We start from the raw sequence: 23989 nt of genomic DNA, 5'->3' as shown, positions 1-23989 counted from the left end.
GTCCCCGGGGGCAGACCTAAGACTGGTGCCCCGCCGCGGCCTCTCATTGCCCGGATTTTTAATTTCCGGGACAGAGATGCTATCCTCCAGACCTCCAGACAACAGGGACCGGTCAAGCTTGACAACATGGAGGTACATTTCTACCCAGACTTTACCCCGGCGGTCCAGAAGCAGCGGCAGAGCTTTCTTGGTGTTAAACGGCGCCTAAGGGACCTGAACCTCAAGTACTCAATGCTCTTTCCAGCTAAGCTGAGGGTAGAGGTGGATGGTCGCACGCACTTCTTTGACCGGCCCGAGGCGGCTGGGGACTGGCTGGACTCTCTGCCTGGAGATCGGGGCCGGGGGGGCGGGGGGGGCGCGGCTGGCGAGGAGGGCCCGCCGGAGCAGAATTGAGGGGTGACTGCATAGGCCTTGCTCTGGACGTTGTTCCTTCACCATTTATTGATTGCGTATTTTCCCCTCCTATGGAGGTCGTGCGGGGTCTGTTGGGGGCTTCCCTCCTCCTCTGGGGGACTAGTTAGTATTTTAGCTATGGGGCGACAGGCACACTGCACTTTGGGGGGGCTGTCTGGGCTCATGCAGGGGTGCAGGGAGGGGGGAGTTTTGTTGGGACCGGGGGGTGGGGGGGTGTGTTGTTTGTTAGCACCGCAGGGCAAACCCGCTACTATGTTGTTGTTTCTAGGATGCTCGATGGGGGACGACCGATTGTTTCGACGTATGATGGGGGGTAGGGATTTGGCTGTGTTGTCATGGAATGTTAACGGCCTGGGGGATAGGATTAAGCGTGGTGTGGTCCTGCAGTACTTAAAACGTATTTCACCAGATGTTGTCTTCCTGCAGGAGACGCACCTTATAGGTAACTCCTTTCATGCAATGAACCGGCGGGGATATCGTTTGGCGGCCCATTCTGGCTTCACCTCGGGCTCGCGGGGGGTGGGTATTATGATCAAGAACTCGCTCCCGTTGGAGATTGATGAGGTGCGCCATGATGAGAGGGGACGCTACACGGTTCTGGTGGGAAGAATGGAGGGTAGAGTGTTTATCTTTATATCAGTGTACGTCCCGCCTGGGTTACAAGCCACCACATTTGCGGACCTGGGGCGCCTCCTTCTGGACCTTCCGAGTGGCCTGCTGGTGGTTGGAGGGGATTTTAATGCGGTAGCCTCTGGGTCTATGGATCGCCATCCCCCTAGGGACCTCCCCCGGGCACAGGCGTGGCTGCCCGGCCTTCTGGACACGCTGGGCCTGGTGGATTGCTGGCGATTAAAGCATCCTGCATTGCGACAGTACACCTTCCACTCGGGTGCCCATGGTAGCCTCTCGCGGCTTGATTACATCCTTGTCCCGGCGGCCCACGCAGGGAGGGTGGGGGAGGTGCGCCATCTGGCGCGGGGTATCTCAGACCACTCCCCATTGTTGTTGCATCTCGATGTCTTCCCGAGGGGGGATGGCAGGGTGGCCCCAATCAATGCATGGTATTTGCGCGACCCCACCATTCGTGCTGATTTGATCAAATCCCTACAGCGATATTTCGATGAGAATGTGGGGTCGGTCTCTTCGGCCATCTCCCTGTGGGAGGCTTTCAAGGTAGTCCTTAGAGGGGAGGCCCTCTCCTTTATCTCCCATGCCCGGCGGCGCGAGCGGGAGGAGGTGACCCGGGTAGAGGCCGAGATTGCAGAACTGGAGGGTGACCTGGGAAGCGGGGTAACAGACGACAAGTTGCATGTTCTACACCTAAAGCAGGCGGCCTATCGGGCCCTCGTCACGGAGGCGGCCAGGGGCCTCAGTAGAGAGCAGCAGGGGCGATTGTATGATGTGGGTGATAAGGCTGGCAAATTGATTGCGTGGTTGGATAAGAGGGAGAGAGCGAGCCGTGTGGTGCCTTTGATTGAGAGTGTTGATGGTGCGTGTGTCACTGAGCCGGAAGCCATTGTCTCCTGCTTCGCGGATTATTTCCGCGAAGTCTACTCCCCGGTTTCCCCCTGCTCGGAGGCAGACTCCCATGCCCTGCTTCGGGACATCGCACTGCCCTCCCTAACGGTGGAGGACAGGGATTCGCTGGACGCCCCTCCCACCTCGGACGAAATTGCCTTGGCTATTCGCTCGGTTGCATCCGGCAAGGCCATGGGCCCCAATGGTATTCCCATCGAGCTCTACAAGCTACGCCCGGATGTGTTGGCGCCCCACCTGCGCGCGATGTTCCTGGCGGCCCACTCACGGGGTTCCCTCCCGCCGGACCAGCGTCTAGCCACAATTGTGGTGATCCACAAGGAGGGGAGGCCCCGTGAACGGGTCACATCCTATAGGCCGATTTCGCTTTTGAACGCGGAGCCCAAAATCCTCGCCAAGGTGTTGGCCAACAGGTTGGTTGGCGTGGTGGGCGATTTGGTCCACCAAGACCAATCTGGCTTTATACCGCACCGCAACACGGCGCTCAATCTGCGGCGCTTGCACGGGGTGCTCGCGCGTGTCCCATTTGTGCGGGAGCCGGCCATCTTGGCGTCCTTGGACGCCACCATGGCGTTTGATACGCTTGAATGGCCATACATCTGGGCGATGCTGGCAAAATTCGGGTTTGGCCCGGGTTTCATTAGCTGGGTCAAATTGCTATATTCGGGCCCATTGGCGCAGGTGGTAGTGAATGGGCGAGTCTCGGCCCCATTCGCGCTGGGGAGGGGTACGCGACAGGGCTGCCCCCTGTCGCCTCTCCTGTTTGCCCTGGCCCTGGAGCCCCTGGCGGAGTGGCTGCGGTGGCACCCTTCTATCCGTGGTCTCCGCTGGACCCCCGAGCATGAGGACCGTGTGTCCCTCTATGCTGACGATATCCTTCTGTATCTCGCCTCCCCGCGTAATTCACTGATCGTCCTGGTTGATGTTTTGCGTTCATTCGGTTGCAACTCAGGCCTGGTCATCAACTGGGCGAAATCCTGTGTATATGTGCTTTCCGGGGAGGCTCCGGCCCTACCACGGGACTGTCCGATCCAGATTGCCTCCCAAGGTTTTCGGTACCTGGGTATCTATATCACTCTTGACCCGGAGGCCCGCTATGAGCGGAATTTGTTACCCCCCCTCCGGCGTTTGAGGGAGGACGTGGTGCGCTGGCGGCGTCTGCCGCTCTCGCCGCTCGGCCGAGCGGCCTTGTTTAAAATGATGTCCCTGCCACGCTTCCTCTACGCCCTCCAGAATACTATGGACTTGGTCCCGGCACGCTATTTCCGTGAGGTGGAGGGCCTCCAGCGGCGCCTGTTCTGGGACGGGAGGCCGCGCATTGCTCTGGCTAAATTGACGCTCCCGTGGTACGATGGGGGGGTCGCCCTCCCTGACATTAAACGGTATTACTGGGCCTCCCAACTAGCTGCAATTAATCATGGCCTTTACGGGCCCGCCTTGAACCCGGCATTTGAGATGGATAAGATGCTCCTGCCCGGTGGCGATTACATTCGAGCGCTCTACGCTGGCGCGCCCGACTCCCGTTTGACGGGACCGACGCGTGTCATGGTGCGTGTCTGGCACGCGGCTAATGCAGCTATGGGGTGGAAGGACCGTTTGACCCGGGCGTCACCGCTGTATGCGTCTGAGAGGTTGGGCTCCCTGTGGACGTCGAAGGGCTTCGAGAAGTGGGACACGATCGGAATCAGCACGGTGGGAGATCTCTGGACGAGGGGGGGATTCAAAACTTTTGAGATGCTGCAGGCGGAGTTCCAGCTGCAGGGCAGTGAGTACTTTCGGTACCTACAGGTCCGCCATGCGCTGGGCTCCGTCTTCCCGGATGTCGCATCCATTCCGGAGTCTTCCCCCCTGGAGGACAGAGTCCTAGATGGCCATGTCCCGGACAGCACGATCTCCCTCATATACAAAAAACTGATCAACGATAGATCGTGCCTGCTTACTAGTCTCCGCGAGGCTTGGGTTGCCGACGGGCTGGAGCTGGACGATGAGGATTGGATTTCCGCGGTGGCCTCTCCGAAAGAGGTGGCCATCCCGGCTCGCCTTCGTTTCGTCCAGCTCAAGATCCTTCACCGGGTTTACGTGACGGGGCCAAGGCTTCTGCGTATGGGTTTTGCTGGTGACGGAATGTGTAAGCGTGGCTGTGGTGCGTTGGCGACTTTCATGCATATACTGTGGGAGTGCCCGAAGGTGGAGCGATTCTGGCGTGGTGTGCATGAGGTCCTGCGTGTGGTGACGCGTGTTGCGCTGCTGCCTGAAGCGAGGAGATGCTTGCTGAATGTATGGGAACCGAATGACTATTCGGTCCCGCAGACGCGGTGGGTGACTCTGGGATACATGATAGCCAAGCGCGACATTGCTCAATTGTGGGGATCCCAGAGGCCCCCTGCGGTGTCGGCCTGGAAAGAGCATATGGATTGGTGTATGTTTCGTGAAAAGGTGGTGTATGTGGCGAGAGGTAAGCCTGGGGCGTGGGTGAAACTCTGGGGCCCCTGGAACGCCTACCGCGGGGGTATTTGTGAGCCACCACTGCTACCGGCTGCCTCGCCTGCTCCGTCTCCCTAGATGGCCCCCCTCCCTCAGCCGCGGGCGCGCGGTCCCCCAGTCCCTGATCTATTCCCATTCCCCTCTCCAGAGTTCTGCTGCTGGTTTGGATCCCCCACTTATGGAGCACGTGCTGTTATTTTGGATCGCGGGTTGCCCTGCGGGTGTGGTTTTTTGGTGTTGTTTTGTTTCAAGAAAAGGGAACCGTACTGTGGGCTTGGAGCTGTGTGGCCTGCACCATTGATTACTCCTGTTTCACTGCTCTGCACTGCCTAGAGACTTTCACTGTATGTGTGCAATATGTTTTTGTCATTCTAGCGGCCGGCCGGATGGTTGTAGGCCCATACCTGTAACTTTTACGAACTGCAATAAACGGTTTCAAAAAAAAAAAAAAAAAAAAAAAGAATGACAACCCCTTTAGAATATTTGGAATATGAGGCGAAATAGTGGTGCAAGCCTCAGGATGTGTCAATCCCTGTTGTGCCTAGAGGGAAACAATGGGTCTACTGGGGCATAGCTATGTCAATTTGAGTTGATTGAGATATGCCATCACGTGTCTGGCCTTAGGAGGGTTGTTAAGTCCTCTCACATTCCATGACAGCAAATTAAATGTGGAAAGGGCCGGAGTTCGCGAGTCTAAGTGCAAAGGTGATCAATTAAACTATCGACCCCTCGGTAATTTCAGTCAAATGCACCTCTGTGGATCAGATACTTGTTAGGTTACTGCATCTTGAACATGGATCCCTTCTGTACAAAACTGATATTGAGTCTGCCTTCCACCTCCTGCTGGTACATCCTGCTGAATATCACCTCCTGGGCTTTCAGTTTTGAAATGAGTTTTACTATGACATGTGTATGCCTATGGGCTGCTCACTATCCTGCACCTATTTTGAGCAGCTTAATTCGCTTCTAGAGAGGACATTCACAGAGCAGACTGGGTGTCAGGATGTCATTCACTACCTTGGCAACCTCCTTTTCATGGGCCCGCCGGGTTCCTCTGGGTGTGAGCATGCGTTGGGGATGTTCATCATATTTCCCCAGGTTTTAGGAGGTCCCATTTGCTGGTCACAAAACAGTGGGGCCTTCCACTTGCATTACTTTCCTAGGAATTGAGATCGACTCCATGGTCAGTGAGTGCCACCTTCCCCAGGACAAAGTCAGGGCATCCAGTGAGTCAATTGACATGGTACTGTCACCCCAAGAGGGTGACACTGCGTCAGCTGCAGGTACTGGTACGCCAGCTCAATTTCGCCCTCAGGATCACTCCTATGGCATGGCCCTATTCTAGATCCATAGCTAGATCAATGGTGGGCCTGAGTAAAAAAACACATTTACACATGGCTGTCTGCTGAGGTTAGGTAAGACTTAAAGATATAGTTCAATTTCCTAGATCAGCCCAATGACTTGACTCAGTTGTCTTGCCAACACTGACCATTTCCAATCAAGAACTGAGTTTGTACACGGATGCATGAGGAAGCATAGGATTTGGGGCGGTTCTGGATACCAAGTGGTGTTGGAGCGACTGGCCTCCTACTTGGCATGAGAATGGAATAACAAAGAATGCTGCATTTCTTGGAGCTATTTTCCATTGTAGTGGGTGTCACCAGTTTCTCAGATACATTCAGGGATAGGATTGTTAAATTTTGGTTATATAATATATCTGTGGTTGAGGCTATTACCAGGCCTTTTGCAGGCTTCTCCTGAGGCTCCTGAAACACTTGGTTCTCCTCTGCCTGAAATGTGGTGTGTTATTTAAAGCTAGAACTGTCTCCACTGTGCATAACAATGCAGTTTTGACTTGCTTCTAATTTCTGGAATTTAGAGTTCCCACCCGCATGCCGCGGAGACAATTACAGAGTTCCCAGAGGATCTTTGGAGGATTGGTGCCCTGATTAGTCTAGTTTATTGGCAGCTTCCTTAGCGAAGCATACAAGGGAGCCTACAAGCAAGCTTTCCTGGTTTATAGTGTTTTCTTGCACAAAAATCACCTTGGTCCCATGTCCTCAGTTAACTTCCTATGCATCTATTTGTAGGAGTTGCAGGAACAGGGCAAGCCAGTATCATACTCTTGGGCCCTGGTATCAGACATGGGTTTTTTCGCAAAGCTCAGAAGGGGGCAGGATATAGGCAATAGTTTTCTGGTTAGGAAGGCCAGCTGGGCCAGGCTGAGTTCAGCGCCCAGACACAGTAGAAGGCCACTAAGGGTTCACAGACTCACAGCCATCTTAGATGCCCTGGTCAAAGTATGTAGTTTGCCTTATGAGGTTGTGCTATTTTCTGCTGTATTGCTATAACCTTTTGTGGGCGCCATCAGGGACAGCCAGCTAGTGGTCAGCTCAAAGCAGGATCAAGTCAGCGGTCTTCAATGGGAGTATGCCAGTATCTCCCAGGACGACCTGTTCATAAGTCTTAGGAGGTCCAAAACCAAGCAGAACACTAAAGGGGCCTACATTGAACTCCAGGCAGATAATGGTTCTGCCATCTGCCCAGTCACCCATCTGAAGACTTACCTTGCTTTATGCCCAGAGCTGGGGAGTCCAGTATTGTTTATTGGGGGGAATGGTGACTGGTGTGATACTGCCAGTTCTCAGCAGTTTTTCCTTCTGCCCTCAGGGTGATCAGGGTCGAGCCTTTCGGTTACTCTTTCCAATCATTCTGGAAAGGGGTGACAACCCTCATGGCAGGGGTGGATATTTCCCATCAGGACATCAAGCAAATTGGGAGATCAATCAATCAGGAAATTGTGAAGCGCGCTACTCACCCGTGAGGGTCTCAAGGCATCGGGGGGAGTCAGCTCTGAGTCAGCCGAAGAGCCAGGTCTTGAAGCTCTTCCTGAAAGTGTGCAGAGTGGGGGAGCGTCTGATGTTGATCAGGAGCTCGTTCCATGTCTTTGTCGCGATGTAGGAGAAGGCTCTTCCACCCGCTCTGGCTCTGCGGAGCACGGGGTTTCGGTGAGCGCGAGAACGGCAGAGCGGAGGTTTCTCTTGGGTACGTGGAAGGAGACTCTTTTTTCGTTGAGGTATTGAGGTCCGGTGTTGTGGAAGGATTTGTAGGTGTGAATGAGTAGCTTGAAGGTTACTTTCTTCTCGACGGGGAGCCAGTGGAGGTCTTGCAGGTGTTGGGTGATATGTTCCTGTTGTGAGAGGCCGAGGACGAGTCTGGCCGTGGTGTTCTGGATGGTCTGGAGTATGCGGAGCAGGGACCTGTTGATTCCAGCGTAGAGAGCGTTGCCGTGGTCCAGTCTGCTTGTTATGAGTGCATAGGTGACGGTCTTTCTGGATTCGGGGGGGATCCATTTGAAGGTCTTACGAAGGATGCAGAGGGTGTGGAAGCAGATGGAGGCGACGACATTGATCTGTTGGGTCATGGTGAGGGAGGAGTCGAGTATGATGCCGAGATTCCGGGTGTGGTCCATGGGAGTGGGGGGTTGCCGAGGGCAGTGGGCCACCAGGTGTTGTCCCATGCTGAGGGGTGGGTCCAAGGATGAGGACTTCTGTCTTCTCTGAGTTGCGCTTCAGGCAGCTACTGCTCATCCAGGATGTGACATTTTTCATTCCTTTCTGGAAGCTGATTCTGGTGGTGTGGAGATCCTTTGTGAGGGAGTGGATGAGCTGGGTGTCGTCGGCATAGGATACTATGCTGAGTCCATGTTGTCTGATGATGGCGGCGAGGGGGACCATGTAGATGTTGAAGAACGGGGGCTGAGCGATGATCCTTGGGGTACTCCGCAGTTGATCTCTGTGGGTTCGGAGAGGAAGGGCGGGAGTCTGATTCTTTGGGTTCTGCCAGTGAGGAAGGAGCAGATCCAGTCGAGGGTGGTTCCCTGTATGCCGGCTTCATGGAGTCTGGTGGTGAGAGTGCAGTGGGAGACGGAGTCGAAGGCTGCAGAGGGATCTAGTAGGAAGGGGGCCGCGGTGTGGCCCTGGTCTAGGAGAGTGTGGATGTTGTCTGTGGGCGATGGTCCTCCATATGTTTTAAAAGCTACATCCACCCAGAACTGTTGTAAAAATGTGTTTTGACCTTGTCTCTGCTAATTTGTCTCTTTCTCCTTCTGTATTAGCAGTTATACCTTCCAAAGTTGTATGGGGCCTCAATACCTCCTTCGTGTGGAGCGCTGCTTACCAGTTGCAGCAGCTCCATAGGCCAAAGCTGCCAGCTTTGAGAAATACCTTCTTCATCTGATTCAGAATGGAAGGACTCCAAATCTTTCAGTTACGGAAGATGATAGAGGACACAAAAGGCCACGAGGGACTGCAATTCCCAAGCCTAATTTTCAAGCATTTGGGGGCTAATGACCTGATAAAGCTGGCCGGAAGAAAGTGAGGTAATCAATTTTTAATGGGTTTCCTTGGTTGAGTTGACCATTCCTTGATGCTTTCATTACGTGAACCCACATGATACCTCATCGCAAGTGGAATGAAGGGCGTCAGGCCATGGGCTATCAACATATCTGTGCAGCGACTCAATGCAGAAATTGCCAAACTATGTCCACGACCTGTCTGCCTGAGGAATATTCCTCAGAAACTCATAGGGGTGAGAAGACGTTCCATCGCAATGGGGTGCATCTATCTGACTTGGGGACAGACCTGTTCATCAAGGTATTTGGGCTTTCATGCAGTCTCATTTGGCGTAAGACTTTATTGCCCTTTCGCCATTGTGGTGGACTAGCGGCATTCAACATAAACTCCTCACAGGAATAGAAAGATTTCTACACCAAAATACCTCTTAAGACTGCACTGAGTAGATGGACAGCAGCCCTTAACTCTGCAAGGGGACATCCACAGCAGCTTGCAGTCATAGTCTCACAGTCAAGAGTGCAGAGCAAGGGGCTGTAGCCCCTGTTCTCTCAATGACCCCATTTGACAGCTTGGTGTAAGGGGAGCTGGACCATGGCAGGTGGTCCAAGGTATAAGGTGTTGGGAGCTCCGCAGGGATATAGGTGGTTTCACCTGTGTGGTCCACACAAGCATGCAGAAGTATAGGATACTCATCCCTTAGTGCTGTGACATTTCAGGGAATGGCTCCATCGTAAATAGATGCTTGGTACAATCATTGCTATGGTTTGCAAAAATGTTCTTAAAAGTGTTGTTCACACATTTACCTTGTAGGCTTGTTAACTATTAGTGTGATTCTCAAATCGTTTAAATTTTGCTGCTTGTGATTTATGTTTGTAATGCTTGTGTGAGATTGCTAATAAACATGACCTTTTACCCATGGCCAAGTAGTAGTGTCTTGTTATTGATTTGGTTGGGCTGGAAGGGGGCATGGTTCAAGCTGGGAGGTCTCCGGCCACTATGGTCAGAGCACAAACCTGTAGTTGTGTGCGGTGATAGTGGGCAGGACATCAGAAAGGGGCGTGCCCTTCCCATGCTCCGCGCCAGTGAAAGGGGAGGTGCCATGAGGGCAGGAAGTTCTTCCTGTCCATTGTCTTGAGTGACGGGACAAGGGACAGAAAGTGCTTCCTGTCACTTATCTTGTGGATGGGGACAGGAAGTCGCAGATGTGAATACATGACTTCCTGGTGCAATGTCGAGGGGTGATTCAGGGTGGCTGATTCACGGCCTCCCCCTCTTTGTTGCACCATTGCGAAACCTGGACTAGGAACCGCTCAGATCTGCATGTACTCACCCACCCAAGCCCTTTGACTGGTGGCAGACCAGTGGCATACAACACCGACTACTAACAGGGATAGAAAGTTTTCTGCACCAAAATACCTCCTAGGACAGCACTGAGTGAATGGACTGCAATTCTTAGATCTGCACGGGGACAGCCACACGGACACCAGTGCAAAGCACTCCCCAGGAATATAGGGGGTGTCACATGTGTGGTCCAGGCAAGCATGCAGAAGTATAGGATACTCGCAGGGCTGGCTTTAGCGTTGGTACCCGGTGCAAAAGTGTTTTTGGCATCCCCAATGACCTTCTCCACAAATTCCCTCATTACCACCCTCCAACAGTGCCCCTCATCTCTCCATATCCCCTCTCTGACATGCATTTCATTTTTTATAGCGCTACTCATAGTTCACTCACACAGTTTTGAGATCTGCAAGGTACACGTTCTTTGCAGCAGGCACATGAACCCTCTGTGCTACTTTATGATGAGTCAAAATCCCCACTAAACTCTTATCTCTCACCAGCAGGAAGATTAATCACCAGATTTGTCATGACATTTTTATTGTTGCCAGAAAACTTCTAGACACACAAGAAACCCAGCAGCACGTGCTCTTAAATCCGTATGTTTAAGCGCAGCACCCCCCTAGTCAGTGTCATTTGTGGCCTCACCGATCGCACCACGCTAATGCTGCCCCTGGATACTCGGCCAGGGTCTGATTACAAAGTGAGCAATCGGGCATGGGCCGATGGGCGGATGCCTGAGTAACAGACGAGGGCTGTTTTTTTAGGGGCCACTGCTAACTTCCCACAGTGTCCTACAGCCCCCCCCCCCCCAGCTCCACCGCCATGCCTACCTGCCCAAGCCACTGTCATATGGGGCCTGGCAGGACCAGGTGGACTAGTAAAGCATAGTGCTAAGTTTAGAGGAGCAGAGGGCAGAGATGCTTGGGCTTGCAGCGGCATTGTTGGGCAGTCGTTATTGAGGCTTTGGCATCTTCATCTTGACCCCTGTGGGCCGGCCCCACCCTAGAAGCAGCGCACTTCCTTTGCCCCTCTTCCACCAGCTGCTACATTGAGGCCATGGTGAGGGAGGAGTGTGAATACGCTAAGAGGCCAGGTGATGATGTGGCCTTTGCACCATTTCTCCTCGCCCTCCTTCCTCCCCTCTCCTCCATATGGCCGGTCCAGAAGCTGTGTCCATTACCTGATCCTAACCACATTGGGGTTTCACGTTCAGCCCATGGAGAATGGGGGAAGGGGGTTGTGTGCAGAGGTCTCGCTGGGAGGTCAGGTATTGCTTTGCTCCCGATAGGCCATTCTCACCTCGGCCCCCATGGGGCCAGCCTGGGCAGGACTAAAGCAATGTCTTTCATCTGACCCACTCCTCTGCCAGGCCTTCAATCAATCAATCAATCAGAGCATTTGTAGAGCGCACTACTCACCCGTGAGGGTCTCAAGGTGCTAAGGTGGGGGGGGGGGGGGGTGCTACTGCTTGAATAGCCAGGTCTTGAGAAGTCTCCTGAAGGTCAGCAGGTCCTGGGTCTGTCGCAGGTGGATGGGGAGGGTGTTCCATGTCTTGGCGGTGAGGTGCGAGAATGATCTGCCGCCGGTGGTCATTCGGTGGATGCGTGGAACGGTGGCAAGGTCAGCGGAGCGAAGCTGGCGGTTCGGGGTGTAGAAGGTAAGTCGTTTGTTGAGGTATGTTGGTCCGGCATTGTGGAGTGCTTTGTGAGCGTGGGTGAGGAGCTTGAAGGTGATCCTCTTGTTGACGGGGAGCCAGTGCAGCTCTCTCAGGTGGGCAGTGATATGGCTGTGGTGGGGGATGCCGAGGAAGAGGCGTGCAGAGGCGTTCTATGTGCGTTAAAGTCTTTTCTGGAGTTTGGCCATGGTTCCCGCGTAGAGGACGTTGCCGTAGTCCAGCCTGCTGCTGACGAGGGCCTGGGTGACCGTCCTTCTGGTTCCGGTGGGGATCCATCTGTAGATCGTGCGAAGCATGCGAAGGGTGTTGAAGCAAGAGGAGGAAACGGCGTTTACTTGCTGGGTCATTGATAGTGAAGTGTCCAGGATGAACACCAGGTTGTGTGCGTGGTCAGTGGGTGCTTTCCCACTTAGGTCATAGTTGGAGGCGGTGGATGTGTGTGCACAAAGATTGAGAGGCCCCGCAGGAAGGTCAGGTGTTGTGTCCCTTTTCACCTCGGACTGGCCAGCCTAAATCTTATTATTTAATTTACTAGCACATGCCCAGTTTTTCAGAGAGTGACATGCCCTTGCTGGAGAGATCGGTGTTCTTTTTAGACACAGTTTTGACTCATCATAAGTTAGCACATGCGGTTAGTGTGCCTGCTGCAAAGAACAATGTCTAGCTTGCAGATCCCTTATATATATTTTATGTAGATAGCTCAGTGAGTTACTTCTTTCGTCATGGACGTCCTTTAGTTACTTGCAGCGCAAAACGTATAATCAGGGCGACTGGAATTATGCCTCAGGAAAGGACCAAATTACGTGGCAAGAAAATGCTAATGATGGTGCATAACGTGGTACATTTTGTTACAGTATTGCTTCCTTTTCTCTCATTTTTAAAAATTGTAATCCTGTTTGGGCAAATGTTTCACCTTATTGGTATCAGTTTAGCAACAAAATACTCCAATAAAACAACTGAGAGATGAGCAGTCAGCTTTTGCGAAGAGCCTTCCAATGCGCAGGAACACGTCATGCCATGTTTTTAGTAGCTTTTGAACCAATCAAGTTAGAAACAATTTTGGGGGGTAAAATCTGCAGATTATGCAGTGAATGATGGATTCAATTGCAAATGCGGCAAATCCATAATTGTGAGGAAAATTCAGAAGCCACCGAATTGCATAAATCCAGTGCCTCTAGATATAATCCTTCACTGCAGCACAGTGAGCTATGAACCAGCATCAAGAAGTTGTATGCAAAGTACAAAGCATGGACTTAGAAACATTTTTTTTTCAGTCAGTCTTTCTTTATCCTAAGATTGCTAAAAAAACGTTCCTTTGGGTAGTAATAAAGTTTTATTAGTACAGTCAACCCCAACCACTGTGTGATGTTTAAAGTTGGCTGTGTTTCTCCAGACCAAGCACTCTTAACAGATGGTGCCTACCAATATAGAAGATAGCTGACTTTTTGCACCTTGTTACTCTCATTGGTTCATGTAATTTCCAATATATTGATTTACACAGTTGAGTGATTCATTCTTGGTGTACAATACATGAGGGTGATGTAAATGCCTCCGACTCCCTACACTAGGACAAATAGCTCTACAAAAGAAATTAAATTAAAATATATATTTATATGCATGTCACTTACAATTAGGGGTTGAACAAAGTGAATATCCTGTCTCCAAACTGTAGTTTCTGTTAAGCATTTGTGAAGTGATGACAAACTGTGCACCTGTAGATCCCTCCATTGCATTGGCATCTAGGTGCCAGGCTCCAGACATCTCCCAACTATGATGAGATGCCAATAAAAGGAGAGGTAATGGCCCTTTGAGTGAGGCCTTTCTGATGGGCCATGCTGGATATGAAAATAAGAAATCTCCCTCGCCCACTGCAGATTGCTCCTCTGAACAAAAAACAGACAACCTGCGAACACTGCTGAATGTGTTCCAGCACTGGCAAATTTTACCAGAACAAACTTAGCATATTTTACTGAGGCCAGCCCCCATCCCAGGTCCACCTCAATAACAGCTGCTGGATCTGCGATCAAGATGGATCCCCCTCTTTCCCTGCACTGTACCCAAATCAGTGGTACTCGTATCAACTTCAGTACTATGAAAGACTGAATGTACTGGTTGGAGATTACATTGGTGACCATGAGGTCAAACACAGATCCCTGCAGTGGCTGCATTAGCCCACTGCATCACCCGACCATGCTTCTCATCATGAGACTCTGCTCATGCTGTGATTATGTTATTAGAGGAAAGACTTCTGTGAGCATTAAAGTGCAGTTGGTAGCCGACGCAGGTCAAACCAGAAAAGAGCGGAAGCCTGTCTGTACTCCCTGTCTGTCGCCTGGAGATGGACTTACCTGGCTCACCAATTGCCTGAGTGACCTGCTGAAGGCAGGAGTCCACACCTGCCTACTACCCATTGCCTTGACACCTCACCTGCATGCTGCTTTGACACACTGCCAGCTCATACTTTGTTGCTGAGCTGACACCTCCCCATGGTTTTCCTCCTTGGAACTCTTCCATAGCACTACCTGCCCAGCCTCTGAGTTGCCATCTTTACCAGCTAATGAAAAAAAGAACAATTGATGGACAGAATGCAGAACAATGTCATACATTCACCCCAGTACAGAGATCTGGGCCTAAATCCATCGTTTTTTTTTGTTCACCATGCCATTCCAGTTTGGACCCAGCCATATGCAAATCAGTCTTGACCCTGTACCCAATGGGAATAGTCCAGCCTGAACTGCCAGACCAGGTCCTCCCTGGACTGGAAACAAGCATCCTAGGACCGGTTTCAGGCTTTCAGCCCTCGTCAGCCAGGATAGCTTGACTCCAGTGGCATGGAGAGCACGGGACCTACGTCTGGGCATACCCGTCCCACTCGGGGTGACAAATGCAAAAAGAACAATTGATGGACAGTATGCAGAACAATGTCATACATTCACCCCAGTACAGAGTTCTGGGCCTAAATCCATCGTTTTTTTGCTCACCATGCCATTCCAGTTTTGACCCTGCCATATGCAAATCAGTCTTGACCCTGTGCCTCATGGGAACAGTCCAGCCCGAACTGCCAGGCCAGGTCCTCCCTGGACTGGAAATAAGCATTCAGTCCATCAATTGTCCTTTCTGCATTTGTTACCCCGAGTGGGACAGTTATGCCCAGACGTGGGTCCTGTGCTACCCTCAAGGCTGACTCGGCCTTCCAGGCTTCCGCGGTGGGTACACTGAGTAACCGTATTTACACAACTGTAATAGCAATTATGGATTGAGAGCCTCACTGTCATTAAAGCGGGAAACTGTTGGCGATGGGGAGAGGCCCTGGCAGCTGCCAGTGGTTACAGCGGCTCTCACCCTGGTTTGCTGACGAGCATTGGGATGGACCCGAATTATCAGAACGGGACAAGACATATCAAGCTAACTTTTCCTCTCAGAAAGGTCACAGATTACATCCTGAATAACTGTAGGGAAAAAGTCGTGAAAATAAATTCGGTACAACCACACAGCTGCAATGTGAATTTGAGGACCACAACTGCATAAAAGGGTTCAAGGTGCCATTCCTTGTGTCTGAACTCCAGTTAGGTGCCCTAAGTACCGAAAAAGTCAAAATTACACACCCAAAATGTTTTTCAAGCAAGCACTTAAGACTTTTTTAAAATAACAATTTAACTGACAGGAATATATTTGAAGTGTGCGTATCCAAAACCGCTAACGAAAACTCTAGCTGTGACTAGTTCACGTTTTTGGCCTTTTGTCTGCATTGGCGCTTTCCTAATGAGCATAACATAGTAAAATGCAGGCACTTTATTAAGACACAACTTGGGATTGTAAATAGTGATGTGCTCAGAGGAGCCGAGCCCCTTAGCACGATGAAGGACAAAGTCAGGGACTGGCTGCTGGGGGGGGGGGGGCGGAGGGTGCGTCCTATTTTAGAAAATTCAGGGCCTGCGTAGCCAACGCGCTCTTTAAAAAACACTGTTCCGCCTAAAAGGTCATATGCAATGCTCATTTGAAGGTCCTCTGGTAAATTGGTCACTGCCGCTCGCTCTCCAGAAGGGGGCGCTCGAGCACGCGTGCCTTCTCTTCTGATCTGAAGAGGTCTGCTTAATGCGCATCGGTCACGTCACGTGACCAGGCCTAGCAGCTGTTAGAGCTGCCCAGGCACCTTCAAGATGACCCTGAATGGACGTCCTTTGCGCCGTTCTGTGGGGGTTATAGTTTTAAAGACACCGAACCGCAGTCTCGTACCTGACCGTAAATCACGTTTTGCCTCTTTATTTTGTGAAATCCCGAGCAGCAAGCGTTTCGCAATGAGTACAAACATATTGAAAGTCGAGGCGCTCTTTTAGTACTGCAAAAATACATAAACAGACCGTATTTTCTTCACAACCCCAAGTATGCTCCACTATACTTCTGGGTACGCACTCGTAAGATGCACCCTTAGTGTATTCCAGATCCGGGCACAGTAATCCTATTCCTCCTTCTGTTTAGTGTGATCATTGGAGCATAGTGTTCATTTCTTTACCATTGCTAAATCCCGGCCTGTAGAGTCTGGAGTTAAAATGTATTTACATTGCTCTGCGCCTTTGAAGAAGTGCCAATAATTATCACGAAACTTGTGTTGGCAGTGATCGAGAAAAGAAAAACGAAATGTAAAGTCACTCAAAATCGATGTCTATTTCATTTTACACATTGGAGTCCTGGTGCCTCTCAAAAATGTAGATTTTCCTAGCCTATTAGGCAGTAATACTATTAAGACTGATATACTGTGCAAGAGGGCGACCTGCACAAGCCTGCTTGAAACATGCCCCAGGCCTTGTCCATAGTTAGGTGGCCTGGGATGAATATTTAGTTTACACTGTTCCCACATGAGGGAAAGATGAGAGGAGGGATTCACCAGCCTAGTGGGATTCACCAGCCCCAGTGGGATTCACCAGCCTAGTGGGAGAACAATCAGCCGTGTAGCACGTTTTTTTCATTTGGATAATAGTTCACAAGGTAATAAGGAGATTATTAATGATACAATTTTAGGTTATCATTTACAGTGTGAAAGGTGTGCACTACTCTTGGCTCACAAGGCCCTTATCTGCGGAATAGGGAAATAAAGTCTGCATCTAGTTTGAGTGTTTTTTCTTTTTTGTATGTTTTTTTTTTTAGCCAATTCAGACTGGCACACACCTTTACGATCTGGACACCCCTACCAAACTGAAAAATATTAACTGAATCAAAAATCCAGGCAGGATCTAAAGTAACTAAAAGTACCACTTTATATTAACTAAAACTTCCCATTGTCACTGTATGTGTTTAGGTACGTTTCTTTTTTAAAAACAGCATAGCTATAAAACAGACTGCAATGTGTATGCGTACACACATCCCAAAAAAACATAACATACCGCCGCATAGCACACCTCTTCACAGGAATAAAACAAGAGCAGGTAAGTGTGCACATATCTTTTACTGGTTTCTTCTTGATTGGAACTGATAAATCCGATTTGTCAACGCTTAACTCAGAAATATAAAATTCAAAATATACTTTAAAATCAATATTTTCTTCTGATAAAACATCTTTCAAAATATTACAAAACCAACTTTCCAAATTAAGCTTCAACTGCAGTGGTCACCAAAAAAGTAAGACTAGAGATAAAATGTCTATAAGACGTGACGTGTCCTGGGAAGAAAATTACCTTTAAAAAAATGGCAAAATGACTGAAAATAAATTCAAGCAAGTTAAATAAGGAAGATAGGCCTAAGTCACATACGTGTTATCATTCTCTATTGCAGCTGTGAACCTTTTAGCAACTAGTTAAAAAAAACTGCTGCTGCTTAAGAAAGAAAATCATATTTAAAATGTGTTTACAAAAGTTTGTTGAACATTGTACCATTGCCCTCCCTTCCCACCACAAATGTCAGAAGTAGGAAACACATTAAGTACAACCCAGCACAGCTGGATTTTATAATCCGTTTTAGCCCATAAACCGGTACAGAAGTTCTCAGAAAGCCCCAATCTCTGTACCCCATGGTCTGTAGGGCTTGCCAATGTTTGATGCCTGCGCTGGTCCAGTCGGGCTCAGTACATTTGGGGACAGCAGGTGGAAAGACCCGAATGAAAAGGGGAACGCAGTTAAGGAGGCCATGGACGATAACAGAGGGCCAGAGAGTTTTGAAGAGGCGACGACCGGGAGCACCGACGCCAGGCTGCCATTAGGGGGCACTCTTAGAGAAGGGGTGTCCGGGTGTGAGGAGGCGGCCACCAGCCGACTTTGGTGATGTGCTTCTGTGGAGGGGGCTGTCGTGCTGGTGTTGTTGTGGCCGTTCTGTGCCAGCATCAGCGGGTGGGTGAGGTGAGGGTGATGTCCAAAGCCGGTGCCACCCCAGGGGATGTGTCCGATGCCCGTGTGCGCACTGCTGGCTGCTTCCCGCTGCGAGGCGTAGTTGTTCAGGTGGGAGACCAGGCGCACCCTCAGAGGGTCAGAGGTGTCCAGGCCCTCGATGATGCTGAGATACCGCGCCACTTCCGCCAGGCACTCTCTGAATCCCAAACTGCGATAGTCCATTGCCAGAGCGTGCGCATCGAAGTAGCCTGAAGAAGAAAGGAGAAGCGCTTTGTTAAAACCAATTCCATCCAGCGCTGAAGAACCAAAATCCAAAAACAGAGAGGCTATTCCGTTCAGATATTCACTCCTGTATTAATATTTACAATGTACGAGAAAGTGCATAGAAATACAATAAAGGCAGCCAACATAGAAGCCAAATAACAAAACTTCAATAACCAAACAGATGGCGCTACAGTACAGATTCGCTTCACAAGAAAAAAAAACAGCTGAATATTTTCACGCGGACTATTTATGCCAACCAGAAGGACCACGCCAAGCGCCTATGGGCGGTTTCTAAGCTCACTGCTTACACCCGGTTTCTCCGAGCTTGCTTACGCATGTGCCATTTTCAATGCTTCACCTTTACTTTGAATGTCGTGTTAGTGGGTCCTCGCGCACCGTCCACTCAAACACCATCAAGCACATTTAGCGAGAAATGCAGTCTAGGCCCAGGGTGCGATGGAGAGAAGAGAAATGCAGTCTAGGGCTAGGGTGCGATGGAGAGAAGAGAAATGCAGTCTAGGGCAAAAGTGCGCTAGAGAGAAGAGAAATGCAGTCTAGGGCCAGGGTGCGCTAGAGAGAAGAGAAATGCAGTCTAGGGCAAAAGTGCGCTAGAGAGAAGAGAAATGCAGTCTAGGGCAAAAGTGCGATGGAGAGAAGAGAAATGCAGTCTAGGGCCAGGGTGCGATGGAGAGAAGAGAAATGCAGTCTAGGCCAAGGGTGCACTAGAGAGAAGAGAAATGCAGTCTAGGGCAAGGGTGCGCTAGAGAGAAGAGAAATGCAGTCTAGGGCAAAAGTGCGCTAGAGAGAAGAGAAATGCAGTCTAGGGCAAGGGTGCGATGGAGAGAAGAGAAATGCAGTCTAGGGCAAAAGTGCGCTAGAAAGAAGAGAAATGCAGTCTAGGGCAAGGGTTCGATGGAGAGAAGAGAAATGCAGTCTAGGGCAAGGGTGCGCTAGAGAGAAGCGAAATGCAGTCTAGGGCAAGGGTGCGATGGAGAGAAGAGAAATGCAGTCTAGGGCAAGGGTGCGCTAGAGAGAAGCGAAATGCAGTCTAGGGCAAGGGTGCGATGGAGAGAAGAGAAATGCAGTCTAGGGCAAGGGTGCGCTAGAGAGAAGAGAAATGCAGTCTAGGGCAAGGGTGCGCTAGAGAGAAGAGAAATGCAGTCTAGGGCAAGGGTGCGATGGAGAGAAGAGAAATGCAGTCTAGGGCAATGGTGCGCTGGAGAGAAGAGAAATGCAGTCTAGGGCAAGGGTGCGATGGAGAGAAGAGAAATGCAGTCTAGGGCAAAAGTGCGCTATAGAGAAGAGAAATGCAGTCTAGGGCAAGGGTGCGATGGAGAGAAGAGAAATGCAGTCTAGGGCAAGGGTGCGCTAGAGAGAAGAGAAATGCAGTCTAGGGCAAGGGTGCGCTAGAGAGAAGAGAAATGCAGTCTAGGGCAAGGGTGTGATGGAGAGAAGAGAAATGCAGTCTAGGCCAAGGATGCGATGGAGAGAAGAGAAATGCAGTCTAGGCCAAGGGTGCGATGGAGAGAAGAGAAATGCAGTCTAGGGCAAGGGTGCGATGGAGAGAAGAGAAATGCAGTCTAGGGCAAAAGTGCGCTAGAGAGAAGAGAAATGCAGTCTAGGGCAAGGGTGCGATGGAGAGAAGAGAAATGCAGTCTAGGGCAAGGGTGCGATGGAGAGAAGAGAAATGCAGTCTAGGGCAAAAGTGCGCTATAAAGAAGAGAAATGCAGTCTAGGGCAAGGGTGCGATGGAGAGAAGAGAAATGCAGTCTAGGGCAAGGGTGCGCTAGAGAGAAGAGAAATGCAGTCTAGGGCAAGGGTGCGATGAAGAGAAGAGAAATGCAGTCTAGGGCAAGGGTGCGCTGGAGGGAAGAGAAATGCAGTCTAGGGCAAGAGTGCGCTGGAGAGAAGAGAAATGCAGTCTAGGCCAAGGATGCGATGGAGAGAAGAGAAATGCAGTCTAGGCCAAGGGTGCGACAGAGAGAAGGGACTGGGAATATTTTTCTTGGTGTCAGTCCGCACACAAAGGAGACATGGCTCAGACCCGTGGAAAAAGCATGCGAGTGGCCGGCGTCAAGCTACTGTGTGAGGCAGGCTGGCTCACTCATACGTGACACCTACATTAAAATCAAAGTCTCTTGCAGGATTGGGAAGGCGGGAACCTATCGATGGACGACAAACATCGAAGGACCCGTGTGTTCGCCGCCTTGACTGCAGTGAATAGAATCGATTGCTGAATACTTCTGACAGCAGCCGTTACATCACCAGACACTACAGTGTTGCAAAAAACACGTGATTGAGTGATTATTTAAACTAGTGTCAAATGCCGCTAAAGTGGCGATAATGGGCTTGATAATATGCCCTTGAGAATTCCAATAGAAGCCCATATTGTCACCAAAACATGGGCTTCTATGGGAATTCTCACGGGCATATTATCAAGCCCATTATCGACGCTTTAGCGGCAGTTTTCTGCCGCTAAATCGGCGATAATTTTAACTCTGTTTCCTGATAAAATGCCCCTTAGTGTGCGCATATATTCTAGGCTAAAATGTATCCCGAAACCAATGCATTGCGACAGTTGAGCTACAAAAATGGATCATAGCTACCGGAATGATAACTTGGCAGTGACACAGTAGTAAAATACATGCATGTATCTGTCAATAACGCTGTCTGCTCCCAGAACAGAGCGTCTGCCCCACCGGTCGAGGACTGCGTCGACACTCCGACTGCAAGTCCATACGACTGATGGTGGGAGTGTCGCGATATTAGTCAGGCTTCAACGTTTCCGAAAGAGGGTCCCGCGAATAAACTAGACCCTGGATTCGCCCCCAGAATAACCACAGTAGCGGCTACAGCAGCACTCACCCTTTCCGCCCGCGGCGTGCAGCATCTTCAGGTGGTCCACGGTCATCTGCAGAATCTCGGCCTTTTCCAGTTTGGCGGAACCCTTGAGAGAAACGTGCCGAAAGGTGAGCTTTAAAGTGCAGTTCAGTCATTGACATAAGCTGCAGGCATCAACAGAGTCTGACAGAACTGCAACTGTGTGGCCAGTTGCAGGCCTAGAGCTCCTGGATTTCTTACCTGTTTCTCAAAGGCACTGGGGACCAGTCTTCTTAATTCAGACAAACTGTTGTTTATTCGATCTCTGCGGCGTTTTTCTATGACCTGGAAGCCAATGACAAGAGATGCCGATTATTTACAGAGAATACACTCTTGTGTTGAATTCATTGTATAGCGCAGTAATCAACCAAGAAGCTACCCAGGCGCTTGGGCAGGTGTGTGATCCCCAAGGTGCTTTTACCAAGACCCAGGTCTTCAGCTTCTTGCAGAAGACCTGGAGGGTCGTTCCATGGGCGACCTCCAGGTTTGCTTTTGTGGGTGCGAGGAGTTGTGTGTGAGTGAGGCAGAGGTAGGTGTCTAGCGGGTTGGGGAAAGTGTTTGCAGCGGATCAGGTATGCTGGTCCAGTGTTGTGCGGGGCTTTGCATGTGTGAATTGGCTGAGCTTGTAAATGGCTTTGATGAGTTTCCTGGGGTGTGGTGTGATGTGGGTGCGGAGCAGGTGTGCAGGAACCTGAAATCAAAGGCGTCTAAAGATACTCACCCCTCGGCGCCTCTTCCTGGCCAAGATCTGGGACGAGGTGGAAGGCGACATAGAGCCGGGGAACGAACTAAGGTTTCTGAAATAAAAAAAAACACAACAAACTCGTGAACTTTCTGTCCCATGTGAGTGTAAGACAACTGAGGAAAAGCAACAGTGAACACTGAGTGGATGTGTAGACCCCGTGTGAGAGGCTGAGGCACGGGTCTACCCCAGGGCCCTGGACTCAATATACACCGTTGCCCCAGGCCACGAACCCTTTCAGACTGCCCTTCATTGATCGCAATTTAAGAATTTCTAATAAGCGGGGTCGGACACTTTCTAGTAACGACAGGACTGTGTATCTCCACTTCTTTACCTCCATTTCAAGCACGGCACACACACTCCCATCCTGTCCGGTGTCCTTCACATTCAAGGCTCCAATAAATGGAAAGATGCGGGACCTGTGCCGCCTGCACCTGCTGAAAAGTCAGCATGTTCAATACAGAAGATGGCACTAATTAAATGCACACCGACCGGGGCAAACAGTGTTAAGGAAGCAGCAGAAAAAGAGAAGCGCCGTTGGATCAAAAGAGGACGCCAGGGCACTTGCTCATGAAGACGGTACGTCCCACTCAATATACGTGCCCACACTTAAACAGAATCATTTAGCAAGTAAAAGAGGAGAGCGTTCAAGTCATTGCCGGTGGACGTGCCGTTTATTGTGTATGGGTCCCGTAAAAGGTTTGCGCCAATCCACGTGTACACCGAAGATTTTTGAGACCCCGAGCCGTGAATAGACGTGCTCGGTTTCTTATCGCGAAGACCGGGCGTCGACAGCCTGGCCTCGAAGCACTGGGTGCCTCACGACCTCTGCTAAGGGTCGCACGCGAAGTGAGCAATGGGGTACCCCCAAACCGCCTCTCCATTCCGAAGGGGAATCTAAATGATGGGGGTCAGTGATCCATCGTTGGAGAGTAGGGGCAGGTGAAGCTCTCCAAAGAGGGCAAATAGGATGTTTAATGGATGAGGCCCCAATAAAGTCAGCGGAGCTTAACCACTTGGGATGGTGACGTCCATTCGTTTAGAAAGTGATCCCCTTTTAGTATAAGGGGCGTTTAGATTTTTAGAAGGAAGACTATGATTCTGAACATCATGGCAGTCTGCAGGATTTGACAGGCAGACAGTATGTCGCCCCGAGTCTCCGTCAGTTGAAAGGTACCCCGGTGCTAGAGGTGTGCCCCGCGCGCATTGAACTCTAGCCCTCTTACCCATTCTCGTCGGCGCTCTCCTTCTCCACCTCGATGTTCTCGTCCAGGTCGCTGTCGGAAGAGCTGTAGTCGTGCGTCCTCTTCATGGTGCAGGCTAAGGGTGGACGGTGGTTAAAGCTTCTTGCTACTGGGCTGACAGTGCCCGGCGTCTGCGGTTGTGCGTTTCGCTGCTGCCTCCTTGTCCCTGCGGCGCCACTCGCACTCTGCACCTCCTTCGGCTCTGCCTCCGGTTAAAGCCCGGCCGCCACTTTCCCACGCTCCGCAGGGCTGCAGGCGGGGCGCGGGGGCCGGCGCCGCACTATAATTACTCCATTGTGCGCCGCCAATTGTGCTTCCCTTTCCTCCTGATTGACGCCGTCAGATCGGCCAATGGCGGCACGTGGGCACCAGGGGCACTGGAACACACCCCCTGCACAGGGTAGAGCGGCGGCGCTGGAGGAGCCGCAGCGCAGACTTCAGGTACTTGAAACAGAAGAAGGACAAGACTCCGCTACTCGTGAGCTGCCCTTAAGACGCAGCTGAAGATAAGGGGTCAAGGCATCTCTGGACCCATAGAACGCAGCACTTCTCAGTTCAGAGTAGGCGCGATTAAGTGCTGAGCAAGGAAATCGTCCCAACAACCTTCTTTCTGAATAGAAAAGTGTGCCATGCTTAATTAAAGACCAATATATTCATCGTGTATCTTTAATACAGTCAACAATATAACGCCTTCTTACTAGCATGCTTCCCTTATAAACCTTACTGGTGCAGAGGAA

At 50.8% G+C, this 23989-nt stretch overlaps 1 protein-coding gene across 1 annotated transcript; it reads right to left on the bottom strand.

Moving 5' to 3' along the window:
* Positions 1 to 17226: 17226 nt before the first annotated feature.
* On the bottom strand, positions 17227 to 23466 carry HEY1 (hes related family bHLH transcription factor with YRPW motif 1). Its single transcript, XM_085605376.1, has 5 exons — positions 23235 to 23466; positions 21988 to 22063; positions 21468 to 21551; positions 21252 to 21333; positions 17227 to 18370 (listed from the first exon to the last, which is right to left on the bottom strand). The coding sequence occupies exons 1-5, from the start codon at positions 23318 to 23320 to the stop codon at positions 17781 to 17783; spliced, it is 918 nt and encodes a 305-aa protein (XP_085461502.1). The 5' UTR covers positions 23321 to 23466; the 3' UTR covers positions 17227 to 17780.
* Between the last annotated feature and the right edge of the window lie 523 nt (positions 23467 to 23989).

This window comes from Triturus cristatus, chromosome 5_1, assembly GCF_964204655.1.
Source record: "Triturus cristatus chromosome 5_1, aTriCri1.1, whole genome shotgun sequence".
NCBI classification, from domain to species: Eukaryota; Metazoa; Chordata; class Amphibia; order Caudata; family Salamandridae; genus Triturus; species Triturus cristatus.
This window is presented reverse-complemented; position numbering and strand designations above follow the sequence as displayed.

Bases quoted from the DNA above. Each gene is read 5' to 3' on its own strand.
- HEY1 (XM_085605376.1), bottom strand. From the start codon at position 23,320: ATGAAGAGGACGCACGACTACAGCTCTTCCGACAGCGACCTGGACGAG. The intron at 22,064-23,234 runs GTAAGAGGGCTA...TTTTTATTTCAG, and splicing joins GAGAGCGCCGACGAGAATGG to AAACCTTAGTTCGTTCCCCG. The intron at 21,552-21,987 runs GTGAGTATCTTT...ATTGGCTTCCAG, and splicing joins CCAGGAAGAGGCGCCGAGGG to GTCATAGAAAAACGCCGCAG.